Here is a 24,831-nt window from a genome sequence, read left to right as displayed (position 1 = left end):
CCGTTGTCAGCCGGCTTCAAGTTGCTCTTTGCAAGTACTTGTACTTGGAGACTTGTCAATTGATTGAAGCACCAACGCAGGAATTAGTGCATGTTGAACGTTGAAGTGGAGTGCACGAAGTAGAGTACAATTGTACTTGGAGATATTGATTACTTCATATTGCAGCTCTCAGATACGCGGATACGAGACCTGACGAGGCACTGAACAGAAGTACCGACAGAGGTGGCCCCCCAGGGCTGAGGCCCACCAGTATTTCGTAGTGTACCATTGGAGGCCTAAAGTCTCCACTAAGCCCAGAGGAAAATGCGAAGCAGAACCGCCAAGTATCGATATCTCAAGGCATCATCATCATCAATGGATCAAATCCTTCCTCCTCCACGGCCACGACTAAGTAATAAGAAACACCATCTGCGCCTTCGAATGATTAAACATCAAGACCCGAGCGGATCATCCCAGCTTGAGCTTGAGCTGCCCCGTTGTGGCCGTTGTTGTCGTTGGTGCCAGTCTCTTTCGTATCGTCTCCTCCAGGCCTTTTCATAGAGATCCCAGTCGTTTTTATATTGTCTCCATCCACCAGATTCCCAGTCATGTTCGAACTGTCTCCTCCAGTCTTTTTCGTATGCTTTCCAATCTATTTCATACGGTTTCTGCGCATTTTCGTATTGTTCCCAATCTCTTCTATATCGTTCCCAGGGCCCTTTAGATTTTTTATGCGTTTTCTTTGCCTCACTCTGATCCAGCATATAACCGCAATACGTCATCCCGCCTATAAACCCGACCGCTATGAGGATAGTCAAAATCACGCAGCATGCATGCCGGATCCTAAGGGTGCGGAAGCCAGAAACGGGCCTTTGTCAGTCTTGATGTTTCTTGTTTACCGCAGCCGCCACAACGGCGGAGCATGGGGAAATAATAGCTTTTTCAGGAGAAAAAAAAAATAAAAGAAAATAAAAGAAAAAATAAATAAATAAATAAATAAAACTCACGATCCCCGGGGAGTGTCCTGCTTGCTACTTCGCCGAGTCCCCGACGTTGCCCCGGAAGTTGTAGAAGTTTGCGTAGTCGTGCTATTTAATCCGGTGGCGTCGGTTGTGTTGGTTCCGCCGGGCGGCGTCGCGTCGATCTGGATGACGACCGATTGTGGGTCATCATCTCCCGGAAGTGCCCCGCCCAAGCCGTAGGCCGGCGGAGGGAGCGCCGGAAGACGGAGATCGTCGAGTTGATACGTCGGCGGAGGTGTTCCCTCCCCTCCATGGGTGTTGCTACAGCCATCAGGTATTAGTGCTTTAATTTCCTAGATTTTAAACAATGCGTCCTACAATGGATAAGAAAACAAAACAGAATAGAAACAGGAATCGCGAATAGCTGGAGTCGCCGCATCATGCATCAATGATCAAGAACTAACCTGGAATTATCACGGCCCATCTCGCTTCGCAGAATTATTGGATGATCCGGTGAAAAGACAGCCGGTTACTCCACGTAGATCTAGGGGAGCATTGGTGTATCTATTTATCTCTTAAATCGAGGCTTCGAGGCCCTTCTCACATGTCGTCGTCCTTTTGTTTAGGTTCTCTCATGATGTCGATTGACAGGACGCTAGGTCAAGTAGTCTCTGGATAGCTCTGTCGCGAGATTCCTCTACCTTTCGAGAAATGGCGCCAGGAATTTTGAGGGCCCGTGTGACAGGATAAGTCCCATCCCGTCAGAGTCTATCTTCTGATCGATGGTTGTAAAGTGGATCATCGTTAACTCAAGAGGACGAGGTAAAACTCAAAGTCTCAAACCAACAACGGCTCGCTCACCAACTTTGGGGGAGTCGAGGTGGACTCTTTCTTTCCTCCTGATTACGAGCATCTTTCTTATGCTCGCATCGATATTGAGGACGATTCCCCATTCACATTGATTCCTGCGTTCAATGCCATGACTCCGAAGCTCACGATTCTTATTTGCACTGATATTTCTACAAATTCTATCAAATACCGCGAGCACCACCGCTAATCACCAGCATTCTCCTCGGGCCCAGCTACATCCGTCTTCTGTCCTCCTCCAACACCACAGCCTACCACCACCCCCTTCAGCCCGTCCTCCAGAGGCACTCATGGCGCTAAAGCCAGGTCCGGAAACGAGCCATCACATCTCCTGCGGACCAAAAGACCGGAGGAACATATGCCGGGCTTAGGTGCCGGCGTTACCACCCTTTCCAATAAGCATCCCCGCTGAGTCGTTCTCCTAGAGCAAGTGCAGCTCTAAACTTTTCACCTTGGACATTAACGTCAGCGCCCTTCTCAATAAGCAGCTTCACGATAGCCTTACGGCCGCTGGCTGCTGCTGCGCAGAGTGCAGTTCCGGAGGCATCTTCGGCGTTAACATCGGCACCGTTCTCGATTAGCAGCTTCACGATAGCCTCGAAGCCCCGACTTGCTGCTGCGCCGAGTGCAGTCCCGAACAATCCACCTTGGGCATTAATATCGGCACCATTCTCAATTAGCAGCTTCAAGGTAGTCTCGGAGCTCTCAAGTGCTGCTCCCTGGAGGGTAGTTCCAAATTTATCGATTTGAGCATTAATATCAGCACCATTCTCAATAAGTAGCTTCATAATATCCTCGTAGTTTCGAGATGCTGCTGCGAGGAGTGCACTTCCGTAGTATCCACTTTGCACATTAACGTCGGCACCTTTCTCAATAAGTAGCTCCACAATAGCCTTGTGGCCTGTTTGTGCTGCTGCGTGGAGTGGGGTTCCATAGTAAGAAAGCTTGGCATGGATGTCGGCGCCTTTATCAATAAGGAGCTCTACAATAGCCTTATGGCCATTGACTGACGCTTCGTGGAGTGCAGTCCTGGAGCTTCTATTGCGGGCATTAATATTGGCACCCTTCTCTATAAGCAGCCGAAGAATAGACTCGTGACCTTCTCCTGCTGCAGCGCAGATTGCATTTCCATAGGATCCACCTTCGGCGTCGATGATGCTAGAAACTTCCTGTAGACAGGGGCCGGAGGAAGAGGCAACATTTCCATCCAAGATCTTAGAGAGGATCAAATCGAGCCCAAGAAGTGAAGCATAGTAAACAGGGGATGCCATCTTGCTAGCGCTGTTGCGGTAGGGTTCGGCTTCATATATCTTGACCCAATTGTTGAAATCTGCATCATTTTGGAACAGTCGTAGGGCCTGCCGTTGAACACAATCGTCGCTTTGGTCTCCAGAGAGAAGATGTATATACCATGTTTTTGTAGCATACATGGCCAGTGGATACTCTTCCAGCTGATGCATCGACGTAGAGAGAGCAGGCTCCAGCAAGTACGTTAGGCATATACAGGCTATCTCTGTATGAGCCTCCCGTTTTCGTACGCTGAACTCGGCAGCCTTGCGATGAAGTATCCGGTCCGATTCTAGATATTCCTGGACTGAGAAATGGGCGATGCGTACAGTGGTTGGTTCGGGGCGTGGCTCAATTATGAGAGCATGCTCATCAAATTCCTCAAATTCATCAACTTTGTCAAGGTGCTCATCAACTTCGACAAGTGGCTCATCAACTTCGATAAACCCAGGACACACTTTATGAATTTCATCCATGGTTTCTAGTCTTCGGTCTGGGTTGAACCTTGGCGAGTCACCTAGCTCAACAGCAATGGCGTCGATGAGCTCCGGTATCGTCAATGGGCGTTTAGCGAAGCAGAGCAAGGTCAGGATGCGCCGGGCAGATTCCTTGGAAGCTGGAGCGATATTTAGAAGCATACGCTCATATGTTTCGTCAAGCGATTCGGGTAGCGAGCTCAGCAACTTTTCGAGCTGATATTTGCTTTTTGGGCATTGGCTTAGTTCTCTGAATTGGCATTCGACCCATCGAAATCTGTCAACGTAGCGAGTTAGCAAATGCCCTAGTATTATAGAGACTAACAACGTACACGCCATTCGCAGACTCTGTGAATACAGATTCGATGCGGCCGTGGTAGTCCTTCCACTTCTGGAATTTCCGATTGTCTCTGAGCTGCTGGGAGACGAAAGCGGCAATGTCACGATCGACATATTCATTCTTCATCGAGAGCATCTCGCAATTTAAGGCACCAAGCTCATTACATAGGACATCACGAATGTCGATCTCATCCCGGCTTGTGACTAGAAGATGAAGGCCGGGCGCCGACCAACTCCGTAGATCAACGAGGGCTTGAAGCACATCTTCTCGTTGCTCGCCCCGGGGGCTTTCGTCTAGTGCGTCCAAGAGGATGTAGACGTTGTCAAACAAGCGAACGAGTTCATGAAGGTAGCTAATGAGAACGTGGTCGGGTGGTGTCGAGTTGCAGTATCTGTCATGTAGCTGCGAGAGAGGGCAGTGACTGCCCTCTTTTAGTTGGTCCGACAGCTGTAGGATAAGGGAACGAAGCATGGCGGAGATATCTTGCTTGGATTCGTCGTTGAAGACAAAGAAGAAGAATGCGACTCCGATACGGGGATTAGACCTTCGATGGCGGAACGCGTACTGGATGGCAGTGGAGCACAGTACCGACTTGCCGCAGCCGGTGAAGCCGTAGAGCCATAGGAAGGAGTTGGGCTTCTCCAGCCACGTCGAAAACGAGGGGCCTTTAACAAGCCAAAGCCCAGTCTCGCCGTGTCTCTTTTTGCAGTTGCTATTATACTCTACGGAGGGATCAGGAGCCTTCAGCCAAGTGCGGATAGCTGTCGTGATCTGATCGTTTCTGACTCGTTCGATCAAAGTCTTTGTGGCCTCGATGTCATCCTGGATGTTGGCAATGACCTTATTATCTAGGGCCTGCAGTGCAAGACGCAAGTGGGAGAGGGTCTCGTCGACAGCCTCCTCGAGCTTTTGCAGCGTGCTCTGCCGGAAGGGGTACGCTAGACGGCGAGCCGCGGTACGGGCGGCGGCGGCGATACTGTAAGTGCGGCGATCTTTGAACTTCTCATTTTCGGCATCGAGCTCAAGGATACACTCCTCGCAGTCTCGAATGGATCTCTCGATGTTCTTGAGTAGGTCTCGCTCATCAGATCGGAACTTGCGGTTGGCTAGTTGCCCCTCCAGAAGGTTGAGTTGGTCGAGGAGGCGGTTTAGCTTTGTGGCGGTGTAGGCGGTGTTCGACTTCTGGCCCCGGGCGGCCGTGTAGAAGCTGACCAGGCCCTGGGTGACTGTGATGCCGAGGGAAATGATGCCGACAACGCCGCCGGGGATGGAGAGCGGATCAGTCATGGCCGGACACTAGTCGTGGCCCCGCTGCCCCGACATTAGAATCTTGCAACTATTGTGGTATGGGACAGAGTTTTCCCTTCCGGAAAGGCAAAGCCAGAACGGATCACCGTGTTGCTTAAAAAGTTCGCAACGTCGGTTTTGCATTCGTCGTTTGCAGTTAGGCATTGATTGGTTTGACCAGGAGGCTCCGCATCCGACTTTGTTCTGCCGTTTGGTTGTTGGTCCTGCCATCCAATCAACGGCTCGTAGTAGACTCCTCTGCAAGAGGGGCGGGCTTCGCCTCGCTGGGCATAACCAGGACCGCCTTGTCAGAGATGGGCGGGTAGGCGCAGTTCGCACCAAAGCATCGTATGGTTCCCCGACGGCGATGCAGACGCAATTTACGTGCGCCCTGCGTCTGGCAAGGTCGGCGTTTTGGTTGCAAAGGGACGGGGTCCTTTTCTTTCACAGCCGCGTTACAGCCACAAATTCGGTACCAATGTTCACCTTTCATAGATTAGCATCTGTTCGAGGAACTATCAGTGTCGTGTGATACCGACTCATAGATACTTTGCCTCTGCCCTCTCAGCTTCTGTGTCCTCTCAAAATTCCGCACCTACACACCCTGGTCTTGATCGGTGTGCGGGTCATCGTGTCTGTTCTCCTTCTGCTCATGAGCATAGCTCCAGCTGTGAGTGACTGAGAGGAGGTGTCCCGGGTTTTAAAAGTAATTGCTCGCAGGGCCTCCAAATAATCAAAAAGTAATAATCGGAATACTGGACCAAATACTTGAAGAGACTTTCGCTTTCAGGTTTTATCTCTCATCATGAGTTGTTGCCCTGAGATTGACATGGAAGGGACTGAGTGGTCTTGCCCAAGAAGATTGAGACCATGATTAATCGAGTTCTGATTGATCGGGTGCCAAACGAAATTTAAGTCACCCGCCATCAACTGCCAGACGCTTGTTGCTAGTGGGACCAGAAAAAAAGTCCAGGACCCCTCAAAAACTTTTTTTTTTGCCATTCTCTGCATTTTCGATATGCTCCTGTAGAAGCGGGCTCAAAAAATTTCCCAAACGAGACGGCAATCTACAATGGCCGAAGGGAGCACGACCTCATCGCTAACATCAACCTCGCACACCCTCACGTTCACCCCGGGAATGGCCCCTGCCACTCCCTTCCTCGGCGGCGCCAACCCGCTGGCTCTCCTCGAGCACATTGCGCCGTCCAACCGCCACGCCTTTCTCCAGCCGTCCTCCTCGATTCCCTCCGCTTCGCTGAATCTCGTAAAGGAAACTTTGGAGTCGTTTGCTGGCCACGTTGGGGAGGAGCAGCTTCGGAGATTGAGGGAGGAGAACAGGAAGAGGAAGAGGTCAGAGAGGATACGCGCGGATGAGGCTGAGGTGCTCAAGATTCGAAAGATACATGTTGATGGGTTTGAGACGGGGCAGGTTTGGCAGCAGGCGAAGAGGATTATTTCAAGTGCCTTGAAGTCTTCGGAGGAAGCGCTGAGGGAGCTGGAGGAGGAGAGTGGGATTGCGAATGGAGTGAACGGGCATGCGGAGAGCGACGATGAAGACGAGGATGAGGATGAGGATATGGAGGGTATATCCGGGAAGGGTGAATCAGATGAAGATGACGATATAGAGGGAAGTGATGTCGAAGAAGATTTCGAGGGCCTGGAAAGCGGCGACGAGCTCGACGAGGATCTCGGAGACGAAGAAGACGGACTTGAAATGGATGACGACGAAGACGACGAAGACGAAGATGATGAAGAAGAGGAGGAAGAACTAGCCGAGGAGTTTGTGGAAGATGTCCACGGTCTCAACGACGGCTTCTTCTCCATAGACGAGTTCAACAAACAAACACAATGGTTCGAGGACCAAGACGCGAAAGGGGACCCTAATACGGATGCGGTGAGCGATGAAGAAGACATCAATTGGGATGCCAACCCATTCTCTGCCGATGCCACGAGATCCAAAAAGACCGGCAAGAAGGGCCAAACGGGCAAAAAGGACAAGGACGACTTCGACGGCCTCAATCTTGGTATGGATGAGGATGAGGAAGAAGAAGACGAAGACGACGAGGAAGAGGATGGCCCTACCTTTGGAAACATGGATCTTTATGCCCCTGAGGGAGCGAGCGATGACGAGGGCGGAGACGACCTCGGAGAAGAAGAGGAGGAGGATGACGGCGGCTACAATGCCAACGACATTTTCTACAAAGACTTTTTCGCCCCACCGCCCAGGAAACACAAAGACGGCGCCAAACCCAAGAGGAAGAACGTCCACTTCGAACCCACGCAACCAGACGACGCCGACATCGACCGAGCCATGTCCAACGTCCGGCGCGATCTCTTCGAAGACCTCTCCGACCGCGAAGACTCAGACGACGCCCTCTCCGATGCCTCAGCGGGAGACCCCAAGTCTCGCAGGTCCGCCCACGAGCGAAGACAAGCCAAGATCGCCGAAGAGATCCGCAAGCTCGAAGCCGCCGCCGTAGCCAAGCGCGAATGGACCCTCTCCGGCGAAGCCACGGCGACGGAACGCCCGCTCAACTCCCTCCTCGAAGAAGACCTCGACTTCGAGCATGTCGGCAAGCCCGTGCCCGTCATAACGCCCGAAGTGAGCGAGAGCATTGAGGAGCTGATCAAACGCCGCATCCTCGCCAACGAATTCGATGACGTCCTCCGCCGTCGGCCCGATTCCGAGTCCGTAGCCGCTGACACACGTCGCGGCCTCGTCGACGTAGACGACACCAAGTCCAAGAAGGGCCTCGCCGAGATCTATGAGGAGGAACACGTCAAGAACGCAAACCCAGACACCTACGTTAGCAAAGCGGACGAGAAGCTCCGCAAGGAAGAGCAAGAAGTCGAGCAAATGTGGCGCGACGTCTGCGCGAAACTCGACGCCCTCAGCAGCTGGCACTACAAGCCCAAGCCCTCCGCCCCCGCCATCACCGTCGTCTCCGACGTCGCCACCGTCGCCATGGAAGACGCGCAGCCCACCACCGCGCAGGGCGTCGCGGGCGGCGAGAGCATGATCGCGCCCCAGGAGGTCTACCGCGCCGGCGCGACCAAGGATGCCGTCGAGCAGGGCGAGGTCGTGTCGAAGGCTGGTCTGCCTGTTGCTAGGCAGGAGATGACGCGCGAGGAGAAGTTGAGGAGGAGGAGGCGCGAGAAGGAGAGGAAACGGAAGGCGGGGGCTACTGGGTTGGCGAATGGGGTGGCGAAGAGGGACCCCGGCGCGAAGGTGTCGAGGAAGGATACTATTGCGGATTTGAGGAAGGGTGGTGTTAGGGTTATTAATAGGAAGGGCGAGATTCTTGATGTTGATGGGAATAAGCCCAAGGCGGCCAAGGTGGTTACGAGCGGCGGGTTCAAGTTGTAGGTTGGGATTATCATATCTAGACTCTCCGGGAAACATCATTATCATGACATTTTTTGCGTGGTTTTCATTGTCTTTTTCTTTCTTTCTCTATCTCTTCTCGTCACTGAAAAATTCCAATGTATTTTCTCATTATTTCAGGGGCATTAAAATGCATATTTTCATCAAAATATAAGAGACCGTCAGGTCTATCGCCATGCAAACAACACCAACCCCAAGTCAAAAAGCACTTCATGCGTCTCTCTCTTCTAAGGGAAAAAAAAAAAGCCCCAAGTCCATTTGCTTCTCGGATAAGAAAAAGCCATTCGAAACCCTTCCTCAGACATCCTAAAGCTGTAAATGTCCCAACGGCGACCGCCCACTCGCAGGACCCTTCAGATGCGCCGCCGAGCCCCTGAACAGACTCTGCCAGATGTACGCCTCGGAAAGGAGCATCTCGATGTCCTTCTCGCCCCAGTCCTTGGTGGGCAGGCTCTGCAGGAACATCATGATTTCCTGGAAATCCATCTTGACGAGCTTATCGGACCATTTCACGAGGAAGGCGGCGCAGACGTAGAGGTGGAATTCAGAGAATCCTTGTTCTTCGGCCTGGGGTCATGTTGTTAACAAAGTAGGACAGAAGAGAAAGCCTTGGGAGGGGGGAATGTTCTTACCAAGTATGTATCCCACATTCGTATCGTGTTCTTGACGCTTATCTCCCTCATAAGAAGACAATTCATCCACCGGAAACTAAACTGGATAAACTCAACCCCTTCCTTCTCCAAATGCTTCGAAAGCCCCGCATCAATCCTCGCCGTAAGATCCCTCAGCGCAGCAACCTGCCTCTGAATCCCCGGCTGCGCCACAATGTAATGGTCCTGTATGCCGTCAAGCAACTTGGTCAAGCACCAGAAGGAATCCGCTTCCACCGCGTCCAGCACTGGTTTCGGAAGCTGACCCGGGTCCATGCCGGTCTCTATGTTCGGATCCGCAATGTACACGCTCAGAAACACCTGCCAGAACGGCGTCACGAGATCGTTGATGCCCTGGACGTACCCGCTGGCAGGGTGCCTGACGGCCCAGACGTAGAGGATGCGTTCGAGGGAGCGCTGCGTCGCTTCGTAGCCGTAAAGCTCGAGGTGGGGGTTGGTCCGCGGCACGTCGATGCTGATCTGGTGCCAGATGGCCTCGTCGAGCCCGCGCGTCTTGCCGGCCGTGGGTACTGCACTGACGGTTGAGCTACTACCGCCTCCCCCGGCCCGTTCAAAGGCTTGCCGTACGCCGTCGAGGTACTCTTTGCGCTTGCGCTCGAGTGTCGCGACGCGACGTTCACTGTTGGTGGGGAGATAACTGAGGAGGAGCTGCCAAGTCATGGCGCGGACTTCTTCGGGCACACCCGACCAGGCTAGCTTGCGGAGCTCGGCGAGGGGGATGGAGGTTGCTTGGAGGAGTTTTTTGAATTTGTCGATGCGGGAGATTTTAGAGTTGATGGCTTCTGCTTCTTTCGGGGTGGCATTTGGGGGGATGGATGGGTAGTTTATGAGATGTAAAGCATTTGCCGGGTCTAACGATCTTGTAAGCTCACCGGCCTTTTCCCGCTCCAGGGGCCAAAACGCTCACCTCGTAATATTTCCTTATACTGGGGTCTGAGAATCTTTCCTTCACTCTTCTTAGGTAGAGGATACGTCGGGGCTGGCCGCTCAATCGCGATATCGGCACTATTCGAATACCGCCTAGAATGGAAAGCCCCAAACGACCCATCTAACCTCGGAGATAACGTCGCCCCAGGCGAATCGTCTATTGCTGTCTGACCTGCCGCTATCTTCTTCTTCCGCCTCCTCATGTTAGATAGGCTAGGCAGCCCGAAATCGTCGCCATCGTCGTCTTCATATCCCATCATCTCATCCTCGTCGGCCTTCCAGTCATCGTTCGTTGTTGAAAGGAAGTTGATGTAGTGCTTGAAGGGTGGGGAGGCTCTACCAGAGGCTTGGCGTTGAGGCGGCGACGTCTCTCCGGGACGGAGCTTGTTCGAGGAGGATGAAGGCGGTGTCTGCGGTCGGGAAGAGCTTCCGGAAACGTTGCTATTTTGCGTTAGCATCGATCGGTAGGTTGGGGCAGTCGGCTGGCCTTCGTTAGATTGGGGCTCTGACGAACAGTTGATTGAGTTTGAGAATGTCGGCATGTGAATAGGCGGCGCCAACTACTATGTTGGATTCGCGGCTGGATCTCTTCGGCGTCGTTTCTCGTTGACTAGGCGCTTTCCAGAAGGGCGATCCTGAGCTTGATGCCCGACGTTAGCCTTGGGAAAGTTTGGGGGGGAGGGACCGAGATTGAGAGGGGGTCATGGGTTGCGCTCGTGCCTAGAAACATACCTTGAGCGGTCTAGAAGGATCGAACGAGAGCAATTGTTAGCAGACTGCCCTAGGCTAGAACGGAGGGCAAGATATTCTTCGTTGGATAGGTAGGAAGTAGTCAAACTCACCGACCTGTACCATTTCCTTGGTCTACAGTTAGTCGTCGTCGTCGTCAGAGCCGTCGTCGTCAGAGCCTGGTACCTCGAAGCTCTAGGGCAGGGGTGGACGTACCTGTTGCGGCGGCTTCTTGCCGCTTCCCGAGCCCGAGAACATGATTAGATCTGGCTAGGGTTGTTTGCTACCGCATTATGCTTGTGAGAAGCTGGGATTGTCGTTGATGTTCGTTGGGGGGCGAGCCGAGGACGGGCAGTCCAGTCTTGGAAGGGCCCCAGCAACTGCCCACATTGCGCATGCCCATGCCACCAGTTGGAGGGGCACCTTGGCGGGCGCCGGACAGTTCGTTGCAGTTGCTGTCAGGGATACCGCGTGACAGCACTAGCCACAGTACTTCATCACTGGATGTTGTGTCCAGAGCCGGGCTCATGTTCCAAATCCTGAGGATCCAGCCTCGGATTCCCTGCTCACGCTTACATGTGCGTTTCCAAAAAACGAATAGATATTTTGAAGATGGGTCAGAAGTTTTGGGATACGAGAGCATACTTCGTGCTTGAGGTTCCGGGTTCTCCGTGCAAGTCTCTGCCACTGTGGAGTGACCCCACTAATATGACAATTTGACTGCGAGCAGCTCTAAATCGTGTTTGCCAAGCGACGAAGATGAAGACATCGATGGATAGTGTATTATGAATGTGGCACAAGCTAGATCTCATCACAATTTGATCAATTTTAGATGCTAAATTCAATTATGTCTTACTGCTCCCCATACTTGTACAATTGCGTCGTCAAAGTCGATTGCGCCTATGCAGATGCTCTGTAGCCAGTAGGAGGGAGAACTGAGGTACCGGGGTACTTTTCAAGACCCCAGCTGTGGCTGAAATGTCACATGATCTCAATCCTTGTTGTCAAGGAAGGGACCAGCCAGTCTCCCTATCCTTGCCTTAGGCAGAAGAAAAGGTAAAAAGTACTCCTTCCCTCTGAGACTGACATTCAGTTGCGACAGTGAAAAGAACAGTAGCTCCAGGCAAGACCTGCTCTCCTCTGTCAATTCATTCTCTTTTTACCCTCCCCATTCATCTTGCCACATCCTCGACCTTTCCTACCTTTTCCCCTCCACAAACAAGCCTGTGCCATTGGACTTTTCCTTGTCCACATTCTTCATCCTCTAGTTCTTCCCCTCACACTTTTGACCTTGGCAATTTTCCCTAAAGCCACTGATAACAGCAACCATGACGGAACCTGAGGGCTTCGAAGATGATCTCTTCGCTGATCTGTATGTTCTCCATCTAGTCTGACTCTTCATTGCATACAGCTGTTCATTTTCGGATCATCACTGACTTTGTTATGTAGGTACAACGATGATGAAGCTCCCAAGCCCCCGCCTCCCACAGCAGCAGCACCAGCCCCCGCTGTCAGCAGCGCCCCCGCGACAACAATAGAAACCAAGGTCATCACACCCGTCGTCGAAGAGGCCAATGGAGAAGCCTCGCCTGGAGGTGCATTCGACCAAGATGACGAGGATGGCGATGTAGATTTCGACTTGGGAGAACCCGAAACAATCTCGTCTCCTCCACCGCCACCACCTCAACCACAAAGACACGATATACCCGAATCACCCCCCTCCACTTCAGGCGCAATGATGAAGGCAGGTTCGACGAAGGAAGATGGGTACGTAAACTTGTTTCTTTTGTCATTTCTCATTTCTCGTTTCTGTTTTTGTTTGCGCGAATCGATTGTTTGTGATTTTCGCATGTGGCCACATCCCGCCACCACACAGTGCTGCCGTTGGCAAGGCTCAATGTGGAAAGAGGCTTGCTCAGTCAAGGATCGTTTGGTGGAAGGGTGCTATTACCTTGCTTCGGGTGGTAAATGGTCAAATGGGACTGTTGGATCGAACGCAAACCCGAGTTGTTTGGGCGTCAGGAGGAGTTCTTCCGCAATCGGCTCCCGTTTCGAGGCCTGCCTAAGCATCGAAGTCGATGTTCTTAGGCTGCAGACTGGAAGGAATCTAGACATCGTCCGTTGGATATGATCGGGTTTCGAGGTCGAGGAACGACCCAACTGGTGTGTGGGGATTACTGGGCTGGTCCGGTCTCAAGGCTTCATTCATCTTCATACTCGAAACGATTTATATATCCTGGTCCAGTCGCAAGGAGTCTAGAGTGAATCCAGCTACATACAAAACTCGGAAGATGCATACCAGAAGGAGGCGGAGGGTATCGACACGAGTGGCGGATTCGACGGGACGATGACATGGCGTTGGCTCTTGGGCAAGGCGGTTGTCTGAGAGAGGAGAGAATAAGTTAAAAACCCCCTCGAGAAGGAAGAAGAAATAATCGCCGTCTCTCGGTTGGCTGTAGCAGGATATGCACACGCGAGTTTATCTCTCGAGCCAGTACCTAGCAAGAGCAGAAAGAGGACATGCAAAAGAAAAGCGATAGCAAAGACATACTCGAATACTTTACGACTCAGCTATAACCCTGATCAACACGCTACCTTGTACTTCTCACTCGCGAGAACTGCTTTCTGGCGTCCCAACGCTATGTCTAGTTCCGTCATCTTCATGGAGCTATTTTAGTGTTGGCGTGGTCTTCCTGCCAACTCACGGGAAGCTCTCATGGCTCTTTGGCCATCGGGCTTAGGGCAGGTTTGCGTTCCAAGTCTTGAGATGGTGATAACACTGGCATCGAGCCATGAGAGAGGGGAAGGAACGAAGAGCTGGTGATGAACCCCAAGCCGTCAGTATCGGAATCGGAAAGAAGAGGGCTAGCCGTATGATTCATGAGCTGGGAAATGAGTCTATTCAGAGCCCCTCCATATCTGGAAGTTGCAAACCAAGCTCAATTGATCTCAAGGTCTATTGAATCGACTATTTGAAGAGGGAAGGCGCTCACTATTGAATCTGATCATTCGGCTGCCCGTCGCTGGCTATAAATTCCGTGACACCCTCACCTTTCTTCTCTTTAACTTCCTCTTCCTCAACATCAGCATCTCACTCTCACTAGCTTGCCTCAAGCACACACATGGCACTTATATCCCTTCTTTCACTAGCCCTTTTCTACACCTCCTTCACCTAAGCTTTCCTGTCATTTCGCCAACGAGGCATTTGTCGACCATCACCTACTATTTTCGCAAATCTTTGCATATCAAACACCTAAGATTTACCTTCCTTCCGCGACCATGGGGGAGATTTTGGTGCATAGCGTGGCCCAAGGCCATGGGCAGGGCGATTTTGAAGCTGCCTCCGAGATGGACTGGAACAACGAGTTGACAGTGGCCGTGGCTGAGTCTTCTCCCGAGGAGGAGGAGGAGGAGGAGAACATTGATCTTTTCTCGGCGTTGGAGGATCATCTCGATGAGGTGAAGCCTCTTGCCGCGAACGAGCGGAGCACCTTGTGCCCAGACTCTCGTAATCCTGGGTATGGTGGTGGATAGGATAACATGCCCCTTCAGAAGACCTCTTTTCTTACTTTAGCACTTCGCCGGGAGCCGGATCTGTCGCTAGCCTTGACGCATCACTCTACGCGGGTAGTTTGCTGGCCTGCGGATGAATTGTCCCTGCCCGATTCCCTCATTAAGAGGGATGTGTGCAGCCAGCGCATTCGTCCTCGCAGCGCCCATCCCTCGGATAGTCTCTGACTTTCTCATTTGACTGATTTGTCGCTCTGAGCAACCACTCGATCCTTGACTACCGTTTTGTTTATTTGTTTCTATTCAGTTTAATCGTTTATCGTTGCGCTAGATTTAGACTTGAGCGTAGTTTGCTAACATTGGATTGTGTTTATAGAAAGATGTTTATCGGCGGTCTCAACTGGGAAACCACAGATCGTGAGCATTCCCCCCCCCCCCGGGGTTTTGACTTCTCTCTCATTTACCAGGATATACTGTCCCGGGTTGTGATCTGTAAGATAATAATTCGAACTAACCATGGCTTGTTTAGAATCTCTACGGGATTACTTTTCTCAATTCGGCGAGGTTCTCGAGTGCACCGTTATGCGCGACAATAATACGGGACGATCTCGGGGCTTTGGTTTCCTCACATTCAAGGACCCAAAGACGGTTAATATCGTGATGGTTAAGGAGCATTTCCTGGATGGGAAGATTGTAGGTTTTGTGTCTTTCATGTCTTCGTTTTAATGTGATTCTGACACACGCTCTCCAGATTGATCCGAAGCGAGCGATTCCTCGAGACGAACAAGAGAAGACGAGCAAGATCTTTGTGGGAGGCGTCAGCCAAGAGACCACAGACCAAGAATTCCGCGACTACTTTGCCCAATTCGGCCGAGTCGTCGACGCCACGCTCATGATGGACAAGGACACCGGTCGACCGCGAGGCTTCGGCTTCGTCACGTTCGAGAACGAGTCCGGCGTGGACGCCTGCCTCAACGCAAAGCTCGAGATCCACGGAAAGTTCATCGAGGTGAAGAAGGCGCAGCCGCGCGGCAACATCCGCGAGGAGGAGGAGGCTGCGCGCCGCAGCAAGTTCCGCAAGGGCGACGAGCAGCCGGCGGGCGGCCAGCAGGCGTCGATGAGTAGCCAGATGAACGCGGCTGGTATGAGCCCGCAGGTGATGGCTCAGTATATGCAGCGTATGCAGCAGTACTTTTCCGTCATGCAGCAACAGCAGCTGGCTATGAGTCGTGGCATGAGTAATATGAATCCGATGATGCAGCAGATGATGATGGCGCAGCAGATGCAACAGATGATGAACGCGGGCCGAGGAGGCGGTGGTGCCGGCGGCCCAGGTGGCCAGGGTCCCAACCCCATGATGGCGGGCATGAACCCCGCCATGATGCAGCAGATGCAACAGATGATGGCTGCCGGCGCCGGTGGTCCCGGAGGACCCGGCGGCATGGACCAGGGCGGCCACGGTGGCCGTCAGGGAGGAGCCGGTGCTGGTGGTGGCGGCTTCGGAGGCGGCTACGACCAGCAGCAGATGTACGGTGGCCAGCAGCAGCGCCGAGGAGGCGGACGAGAGAGCCAGTACGGCCAAGGCGGTGGCGGCTACGGTATGGGCGGCGGCGGCGGTGCCCCTACGTCGTGGGAGGGCATGTACGATGACGTCCCCCAGCCCAATATCCCCCAGGGTGGAGGCGGTCGCGGCGGTTTCCACAAGCGAGGCGGTGGCCACCATCTAGCTCAGGGTCCTATTGACCCTGCTAATGCTCCTCCTGCTAATGCACCCACAGGCCCGAAGAATGCTGGACGGCCCGGCGCCAATTACCGAGGTGGTGGAAGGGGTGGCAGTCGCGGTTTCCACCCTTATGCCCGTGGTTGATTCGGTCGGCGATGCCTCTTACCTTTTCTTCTGGTCGTGCTGCTTCTTTGGTTCGTTTGGGCGAGGAGAAAAGCCCTTGATCAGGGCCGACCTTTTGAATTCTTCTTTTCCTTCTTTTTTTCCCTTTCTCTTCGGAGATATGATTTCCCTTTTTGTTTCGTGCCACCAATTTGGGCCCCCTTTCTGCATCATGTTTTTTCACGCATTACTCGAACACCTCGCGCCCACGACTTTTTTGGGCATCTCAAGAGTGGCTGGCTGGCGAGACGGTCCGTTTTCGTTTCTTTCTTCTTCTTGATTCTTCATTCCTTATAATACAAAACGGCAAGGGCCAGGGAAGGGTGTTGGACATCGAAGAAACACAAGGACGAACCCAAAAAAAGAAGCAAGTTTTTTTTTTTTCTTATTCAATGGTTATTGCAAGTTCTCGAGGAGTCCAGGACAGAGGGTTTTTGCTTTTCGCGATTCCTTTCATTTGTTTTCCTTTCTTTCCTCTTACAACGCAGTCGAAGAAGAGCTTACGGAAGGGTGGACTCTTTTCGAGAGAAAACATCAATACTCTCTCTACTCGGATCACAAATATCTCCTTTATTTTATTTTTTCCAGCTCCCTTGGTAGACGGCGGGTTTATCTAGCTAGTTTCTTGGGGAGTTTGGAAAGTGTATAATAGAATCCGAGTTTCCAACAAGATTTTCTTCTTTTGATATCTTGAACGTATGAGTGAGGAAAAAAGGTACGTACGTGTTGCCTGGGGATAATAAGTGTGACGATCTACAGGAATGCACAAGTTCAGAGCCTACCAATCTTCCACCTCTCCCGAAACAGCCTGCTTCTTCCAAAAAGTCCTTTTCTTAGCCAATGTGGCTCCAAATACTCTGAATCACAGTATTCGACTCATCAAAGAACTCTCGTTACTTCCACATATATATATTTAGACTTTCCAAGCTGCCGTTACCCTGGCTCAGTGCACAGAATCGCGAGATGTTGACTCCGAGTCAACCACGTCGCCCTGACCTCGGGAGACCAGCCATTCTTTCAGAAACTGACTGTAGACATATCCTATGGATTATATCACTAGATGTCTTGGCTTCACGCTACGGATCCTCGAAATCGGACTGGCTCAACTGACTTGAAAAGAAATAGGGTATTGCGCACCAGGAGGCTGGCACTCTCGGAGCCGAAACTTTGCGAAAACCAGCTGCAAAGAGGCTCACCTTCCCCGGATCGTGCAGAACGCGAGTCGGTCTTGGAGGGCTCGGACGGCGTGAGCTAAGGGGGCCGTCGGACTTGGCATCATCGCATGCGTTGGAAGTTTGGCTAGGCGCCCTGTAATATCGTCACTCTGGGCGACATCAAGGGGCCAGTGGAGCCAAGGTCAAACAGCGTTTTCGGATACGTGGGATTTGCGCATAGACACCTTGGCCGCTATAGGAGCAGGAGAAAGCTTCTGGCTTGGCTATGCCTACTGTGTGTGGGCGTATGCAGGGGCAGCTTGGCCAGGCAGTACGACCAGCAGCATGACGAACTCCAGCATCGCCAACGTGGTTGAGTTCACCAGTCCGCCACGCCCGACCCTCACAGACACCCCGCTTACTTGGATTTCCCAGTCTAGTACCTGTGTATAGTGTGAAGATTGGCCACACCCGTGCGATAGACCTATTTATCTACCTGATTTCTGCCTAGGTGGTTACGGGACGGGAAAAGCTGTTCCCAAGACGGACCCATGCATTATAACCGATGTATTCATCTTTATATGGGCCAGCCGGTGATGGCCTCGGATTAAATCAGGAGAAAGAATCAATACATCTATAGAAGAGAAGTACTAATATACAAGAATTGAACATGACTGGCGAGGACAATCGCAGAGGGCGAAAACAGCGTCTCGAGCCGAACAGAGAAAAGAAACAAAGAACCAAAAAAGGAGCCTTCACGCCCAAGAATTGTTCTGGCTCGGTTGCCGTCTTGCTGGCAATGACAGGCCGTCTTCCACCCTTTCAATAGCTGCAGGACGAAATAATCACACACTTTTTTTTTTTTCTTCTTATTCTTATTTTATTTTATTTTTTATTTAATTTTTTTTTTTTTCACTGGGTAGAGAAGAAGCGGATTAGCAGGATTTTATCGTGGAGTACCTTGTAGAGGATGTTAACCTACTGGTGAAGACGTCTCCTTCGATCCCGGTATCCATAACCTCGCGGTGACGGGGTCCGTGTTGGCTAGAAGCCAAGAGTCTAGCATGCTTTGGTACGCCACGTCCACGACTGGACGCGCCTCCTCAGCTTGATCGTGGCTGTGGGCGAAAGCGCTTAATGACTCTGAAGAAGAATCTGAAGACTCTGACTGACCCTGTAAGATGTTGATGTTAATTGGCACCAGCCTCACAAAAGCGCTAAATAGAGGCTCGAAGTAAACCTCTCATGAGAAATATATGCGGGTGAGATATGTAGTGTAAAAGGCATCAATTAATATAAAACTTACGAGATGAATGTGTTGTGCCTCGGTCGTTGTGAATATTCGAGGTGGACATGATGTTGTTGAGTGAGTGCTCATGCGTGTAAGCTGTGATTCGCTTTTGTCCCGGTCCAGCTTCAACCTCAAAACAAGCGCCGCGCCGGCTCCCGTCGCGGAAGTTGGAATTGGCGCGGATTTCCTTTGGTACAGCAACATCTTCTTCATGCAGGTGAACTTAAAATGCAACCGGTCTGTTGACGCTGCATGTTTCACAGTTTCTTCAATCGTCGAGTATAGGCATTTCGGCCTTTATAGCTTCGGGTGTGGCCGCCTACATGGGTTGAATGTGCCAAATGGTCTGTGCATCGCTCAACTTGGATTTCTGACCGGTTAGGATGAGGCGCGATCCATCCCAGGCTGGAGACTGTCCTGGAAGAAGGGCGAGGGAAAGGGGGGGAGCAACTAGGTTCCGATGGGGACCAGGGTCACAGCTAGAGGAAGCACACCCAAGAGTGTCCGGCGTTGAGCCAACATGCCTCCCCCCTCGGGTAGGCGTCGTCCTCATACGCTAGCTTGGAGCATAGCGGACCTGAGTTATGAACAGAGACATAGACCAAAGGGATAGAGCGAAGAGCTAGAGAATGGAAGGTGAGGAAGGTCGATACTGCGACGAGGGTGTAAAAGAGTGGCTTAACGTTTGAAGAGAAGCCGTGGAATATATACTATCGTTACGGATTTTGTCATGAGAACTTCTTCTCCTTCCCAGGACAAGGCAAAACGTACATTGAAACCCACTGAAGCTTTCGCCAGGATGCCTTCGGTCATAATCAAGTCACTCAGGGACCGGTTTCGTTACATCCTTTCCCACGCTACGCTCATTGGTATCTCTTGAATAATATATTGATATGATAACACTCTTGTCTGCCTCCTCCGCGCAGGCTAGCTCATACGTCGAATGTTAAGGGTATCTTGATCTACGCCTGATCCTTCTTGACATCAAGGAGCCCCAGCCAGGCATATATCGGGCTTGGGTGAGCTTCGTAGCCTGGAATCTCCACCGTTTTTGCCTCTTTGAAGCCTTTGTGCGAGAAAAATGCTTTACCCATCGGTGCGCCAGCCACGCCGAGTCCGATTCCATCCAGCTTCGCCAGCTCCAGGAACCAATCCGTGATGGTAGTCGCATGTCCTTTTCTCCAGTAGGCTGGATGCGTAACCATCATGTCGATCACCATGCGGTCTTTAAAAGTCCTGCGCAGGTCCATCTCAATTAGTTTAGGAATGGGTGGGTTAGGGCATGATTGAATCTTACTTGACTTCCTCCGGATGGAGAACCTCGTCCATGGTTTTCCCTCCCAACGGATGTTTGTCTCGGGACAAGACGGGATCGTCAATTGGCGGAGGGTCATCTACCATATTGCCAATGAAAACGAGTCATGTTAGTCGCATGGTGTGCATTGCATTGCATTGCTGACCACCAAAAAGAAAAAGAAAAGCTAAAAATGAGCGCACCTTCTGGCTGGAATTGCCCATGTCGTTTGGAATTCGGCAAAAGAGAGAAGCTAGCCACGGCCACAACCGCCTTGCCTTTCTCGAGCATCTCTTTTGGAATTTGCTCATCGAATGCTGGATACACGCCGGCAAGAGCCTCGTAAACTTTGGAGGCCTCGGTGGTATTCAAATTGTCCTCCACCACGAGCACGATTGAATCCGAATCAAGGATTGCATTTCTAAAGGAATTCCGATAGCTGGAAAGCGTATCGCGGGGGTATTTCTCAAAGTAGGGCCTCTCATAGTGAAACCATGATGAATGATAGAAGGATGCCGCAGCCACCACGCCGATACGGGGGATGTCTGACAATCGCGCCAAGCGTAGGGCACCTTTGAAAGGAGGGGCCTGCGGGAACATATCTAAAAGGAGGGGATAGGGCAATGGGAGTTTCTCGACTTTGCTCGGTTATGATCTCGACATGTTCGAGTCGCGAGAATATCATCCATTGATGGCATCCGAGAGTCCTAGATATATCGTTCGCCTTGACGCTGTCGTCACCAAAGTCAGATCCGGAGGTCACTTTCAGAGCCTGCTGCTTTGAAAGGAGCACCTGCCTCCTCTGATTAGCGGGCAGCTGCAGCTGCATTGAAACCCCGCACGAGACAGCCTCACTTTCCAGCCGGTCTTGACGATTTTCTTGACCGGTCAGCACGTGATTTCATAGTAGAAAGTGGGAAGGATCAATGGGCAGGATGGGCAGGATGGACTGGGTGGGCTGACGGAGGCTGCGAAAATTGCAACAGGAAGGCATTAAGACGAGTGGTTGTCCTTCATATGTAGTTCTGGCATTTTATTTTATTCACAGCACCAAACATTGAAAGCTGTCAAATGCTAGTCTCACTAGTCTCGGGAGCGCTAACCTCAAAAAAGCCGGATCATGGAGAGCGCCGATACTCTACCCTCATGCACCAGCTCCACGAGCGCAGGGAGGAGTGAGAAAGATGGAACCCATCCGCTTGGACAAAGAGAAACTCGTACTACGGTTCGAGGGTTTCGTGATGGCCGAGACCAAACCCCGCATCAGGAGATAGGTGATGAGCAGTTCACGTTACAGTCGGTGATGGATACTGTTGACTGGTTTTCAACCAGGGCAATGTTAAACCAACAGTTGCAACTCGATGATTTCGTCGTTGCACAGTTCACGCTGCAGCCGGCCACGGATACTGTTGACCGGTTTTCAGCCGGGGTAGTGCCAACCGAATCGGCGCAATTCGACGAGTTTGTTGTTCCTCAGTCACTGCAGAACAATGGCGGCTGGAATGCTTGGAGAATGACAAGTCAATCCGAATACGGAATGCCGGTGGGTATTTAAGACTACGATGGATCTTCCTCTTTCTTTTGCTTTTCCGGTGTCTTACTGGCATCTGACTCCTGAGATTTGCCGCTCACAACAGGCCATTGATATCGAATGCGCCCCGACTGGCAATTCAACTGGTCGCAGTGCGGTTTCATCAAGCTTTCCCACCGAAGTCCTCGACACATCGAGTGGCCATCTAGCACAAGATCCAGCTTTTTCAGCCCTCGTACAAGCCGCTTTCGACGCTATGATGGATGAAAGTCGAAATGACCCGCAGGGATCACCATCTTATCCCGCGCCGGATTGGAGTCTTCTGGGACTACCCGACCATGGGGGTGTTGATTCCTCACCCCAATCCACCGGCAACACGATGCAGCCCTTAATTTACCCCTTAGACTGGGACCAGTTTGGAGACATTCGGGTGGCCAGCCAATCTGCCGACGAATCGAGTTGGGTGCACGCGGGGTTGAGTGGTGACCGCATCGCCACATCCGCAAGAGACAATACCGACTTGAGCGCAGACTCGGGAACGGACGAGCAAGTCATCCTCACGCCCTCGTCTGCGTGCATGCCTCAGTCAGATATGTCAGAACGCGCCTCCGAGCCCCAAATCACTAGTCCGGGCCACATGGAGACGACCAGCCCTTCGAGGTCGCAAGTTTCACAACCGGAATCACTGGAACCGCAGGAACCACAGGGACGCCCGAGGTCAAATACGCAGGAAACCGCGCCATCGACTACAGCACTGACCAACTACACGTCCTCTGCTACTTCTACGAATTCGCTAGCGTTGAGTAGTCCTAGACCCGGAGCAAGTCTCGCGATTTTGCACCGACAGCGGTCACCCCAGCGCGTGGGTGGCAAGTTGAACGAGGGGCAACGGTATTCCCAGCGTGTCCGTGGCAAGCTGAACGAGGAGCAGCGAGAAAAAGCAAGGGTGATGAGAAAAGTGGGCAACTGCCTCCGCTGCAGAGCTTTCAAGCTAGCTGTAAGTTGCCCCCTCCCCCCCCTTCTCCCTGAATCTTTGAGTCTGCTGTAAACGAAATCTAATTTCATCACGCAGTGTGACCCAAATTCGCCTTGCCAACAGTGCCAATCCGTTTGTGATAGCGCAAGATCATTCTTAGATCCTTGCTACAGGGAGAAACTCGACCATGTGACTTTGGCAAGACATGGTAAGTTCGGGCGATTATGGAGCTCTTATGCTATTGGAGAAAAGCTCAGGGACTAACGAAATAATAGGCAATAACAACTTTGGGCAACGCAACGTACAATACATTGACTATATCTGGGCGGACAACGCAGCTCCCCGTAAACTCGTCGAGATTCGCTGGAATCTTCCAGGAGGACGCCCGGTTGACTTGCCCTACTTCAACGTCACCTGTAAAAAGTTCTTTCCTCGAACTAACGATACTCACTTCATCACCTGGAACGTTGGTGACAAGGTTATGACAGCAGAGCTACCTCCTTATGCGGCCGATGACACGCGGAGTCTAAAACTGGACGTTGAGGCATTCCTGAACAAGAGCTGCTCAACAGTCCTCGACTACATCATTGAAGACACTGCTAATGAGCTCCTAGCCTCCACATTAAGAGAGGCAATACGCTTCAACAATAAAAACCGCAGTCCAATCATCGACCTTGCACTCCGCGTGAGATGTGCATCCTTCTGCTCTCAAGGATGGGGCTCGATTACGGGCAACGAAAAACTGGGTATTCTACCCATTGACTTCAATGAGCTTGGGCAATGCGGCTACGCAGCCTATGACAGAGGGAGGGACGTACCCCTTCCGCTCTCTATTGACCATCAACTCGACGTTGCCCTGCTCCATACGATACAGGAATACCAGCGAGAACTCATCAAGCAACTGAAGCAGAAGATCTTCGGAAAGGGCTCGAAAAAACCTTGGTACGAGATATTCTTGACCATTTTCGTCCTCTTGTCCAACCTCGAGTACGTCCATAGCGGCGCAATTTCATTTTACCGCGCGCAGATGAATACGGTATGTCGCCCTCCTCATTTTTGCCCCGCAGAAAGAGCTAAGCTCTAGACTTAAGACTTCCCAGAGGCCAGGGGGTTGGTTGAGCACTGCTAACTGAAAAATCAGAAATACAGCAAGTCCTGTTATTCGCTCACCCACGAGATGATCGACGAGTACAATTATTCCGCTGAGAATCTTCTGTATCATTTCTGCTCGATTCTCCGCGGTAATATGGGGTTCATGCTGGGGTTTGAGAAAATGGACGAGCTAAAGCATCGGGAATCACTCGATGACGATGCCGTGGAGTATATGAAGAACGTGTTCGGGATCCTGTCCAAGATTGGTTCGTCCTCGACACCTTGGGGGCCCCCTTTTCCCACGAGAAGGCTCGTTATGTATCGCTAATGTTTCTTTGCAGCGCCGCTTGAGAACCCCGCCGGATCGGGACTGGACCCGGAAGATCTACCCCGTCAGGATGGGAGATGGATTATGAGACTGTTCAGTCGCATGATGTAACTTTCTACGTATCATTGATCACCCACCCACACACGGTCACGGATACGAAGGTATATTGGGTATAACCTCCTCTTTCCGCCCGGCGTCGGCTAAGCCCTTAGGATATCTATCACGTGCGGTCCCATTGCGCTCTATCTACTCTGTCAGTTCTATTCTATCGAATACCCGCGCGCCGGCTTTGTTGTTTCTTCGTTTTGACTGTAAGAGAATCAATGGAAACGAGTGAATGTGCCCGAAAGATGGATGGAAGCGGTACTGCACTCCCGTAACCTCCGCGGGCGCAGTCCGCACACCATCTCTCTTGTTCGTCTCGTCAGCAACCCTGTACAGGTAAGCTCTGCCGGGTCTGCTGACCCGTCTCCGGATGCGTTGGGTATTCGGCACAAGCAGGACTTCCCGGAGGTTGGTTGTTCTGGACTGTTCTGGACAGCGGCGGCATGAAGGAACGCGCAACTATTGCGCACTCCAAAGTGTCTTCGTCTGGCCGTGGCCGTACCCCCCACGCGCGGTGTACAAGCCCGACACACACCTCCCGCTGAGCTCTCGCCGCAGCACGACATGGCCAAGCCGTGTCTGAGCCAGTAGGCTGGCTGCTCTCTGTCTTCTCTGGCACAAATTAACGCAGATACAAAAGAGCCGACCGGCAATAGCCATTGAGCGACGATCATGTCTATTCCGGTACTGCCCCTCCTGTGATAGACTTGCAGCACACAGAAATAGATGAGGCCTAGACGAAAATGAGGCGTGTC

General features: G+C 51.9%; 6 protein-coding genes and 1 pseudogene across 6 annotated transcripts; 4 read left to right on the top strand and 3 right to left on the bottom strand.

Moving 5' to 3' along the window:
- Window positions 1-424: 424 nt before the first annotated feature.
- SAPIO_CDS2627 (uncharacterized protein) lies at window positions 425-5,198 on the bottom strand (the record flags this gene model as incomplete). Its single annotated transcript, XM_016785599.1, has 5 exons — window positions 425-530; window positions 987-1,262; window positions 2,193-3,166; window positions 3,347-3,848; window positions 3,904-5,198. The coding sequence occupies 5 exons, from the start codon at window positions 5,196-5,198 to the stop codon at window positions 425-427; spliced, it is 3,153 nt and encodes a 1,050-aa protein (XP_016644975.1).
- Window positions 5,199-6,270: 1,072 nt separating this feature from the next.
- Window positions 6,271-8,565, top strand: SAPIO_CDS2626 (annotated as a pseudogene; the record flags this gene model as incomplete).
- A 324-nt stretch (window positions 8,566-8,889) lies between these two features.
- On the bottom strand, window positions 8,890-11,168 carry SAPIO_CDS2625 (uncharacterized protein; the record flags this gene model as incomplete). The annotated part of the gene is made up of 6 exons (XM_016785598.1): window positions 8,890-9,150; window positions 9,216-10,105; window positions 10,162-10,622; window positions 10,696-10,816; window positions 11,024-11,045; window positions 11,127-11,168. 6 exons carry the CDS (start codon window positions 11,166-11,168, stop codon window positions 8,890-8,892), a joined length of 1,797 nt encoding a protein of 598 aa, XP_016644974.1.
- A 1,070-nt stretch (window positions 11,169-12,238) lies between these two features.
- Window positions 12,239-13,296, top strand: SAPIO_CDS2624 (uncharacterized protein; the record flags this gene model as incomplete). The annotated part of the gene is made up of 3 exons (XM_016785597.1): window positions 12,239-12,282; window positions 12,360-12,677; window positions 13,182-13,296. The coding sequence occupies 3 exons, from the start codon at window positions 12,239-12,241 to the stop codon at window positions 13,294-13,296; spliced, it is 477 nt and encodes a 158-aa protein (XP_016644973.1).
- Window positions 13,297-14,189: 893 nt separating this feature from the next.
- SAPIO_CDS2623 (uncharacterized protein) lies at window positions 14,190-16,287 on the top strand (the record flags this gene model as incomplete). Its single annotated transcript, XM_016785596.1, has 4 exons — window positions 14,190-14,428; window positions 14,797-14,837; window positions 14,950-15,113; window positions 15,172-16,287. 4 exons carry the CDS (start codon window positions 14,190-14,192, stop codon window positions 16,285-16,287), a joined length of 1,560 nt encoding a protein of 519 aa, XP_016644972.1.
- A 3,425-nt stretch (window positions 16,288-19,712) lies between these two features.
- Window positions 19,713-20,644, bottom strand: SAPIO_CDS2622 (uncharacterized protein; the record flags this gene model as incomplete). Its single annotated transcript, XM_016785595.1, has 3 exons — window positions 19,713-19,986; window positions 20,048-20,144; window positions 20,248-20,644. 3 exons carry the CDS (start codon window positions 20,642-20,644, stop codon window positions 19,713-19,715), a joined length of 768 nt encoding a protein of 255 aa, XP_016644971.1.
- Window positions 20,645-21,380: 736 nt separating this feature from the next.
- Window positions 21,381-24,082, top strand: SAPIO_CDS2621 (uncharacterized protein; the record flags this gene model as incomplete). Its single annotated transcript, XM_016785594.1, has 6 exons — window positions 21,381-21,587; window positions 21,682-22,572; window positions 22,675-22,759; window positions 22,827-23,587; window positions 23,693-23,909; window positions 23,985-24,082. 6 exons carry the CDS (start codon window positions 21,381-21,383, stop codon window positions 24,080-24,082), a joined length of 2,259 nt encoding a protein of 752 aa, XP_016644970.1.
- Window positions 24,083-24,831: the final 749 nt, after the last annotated feature.

Source organism: Scedosporium apiospermum (assembly GCF_000732125.1).
Source record: "Scedosporium apiospermum strain IHEM 14462 chromosome Unknown SEQ_SAPIO_0086, whole genome shotgun sequence".
NCBI classification, from domain to species: domain Eukaryota; kingdom Fungi; phylum Ascomycota; class Sordariomycetes; order Microascales; family Microascaceae; genus Scedosporium; species Scedosporium apiospermum.
The sequence above is the reverse complement of the archived record's forward strand: the minus strand, read 5'-3'. Positions and strand labels throughout refer to the sequence as shown.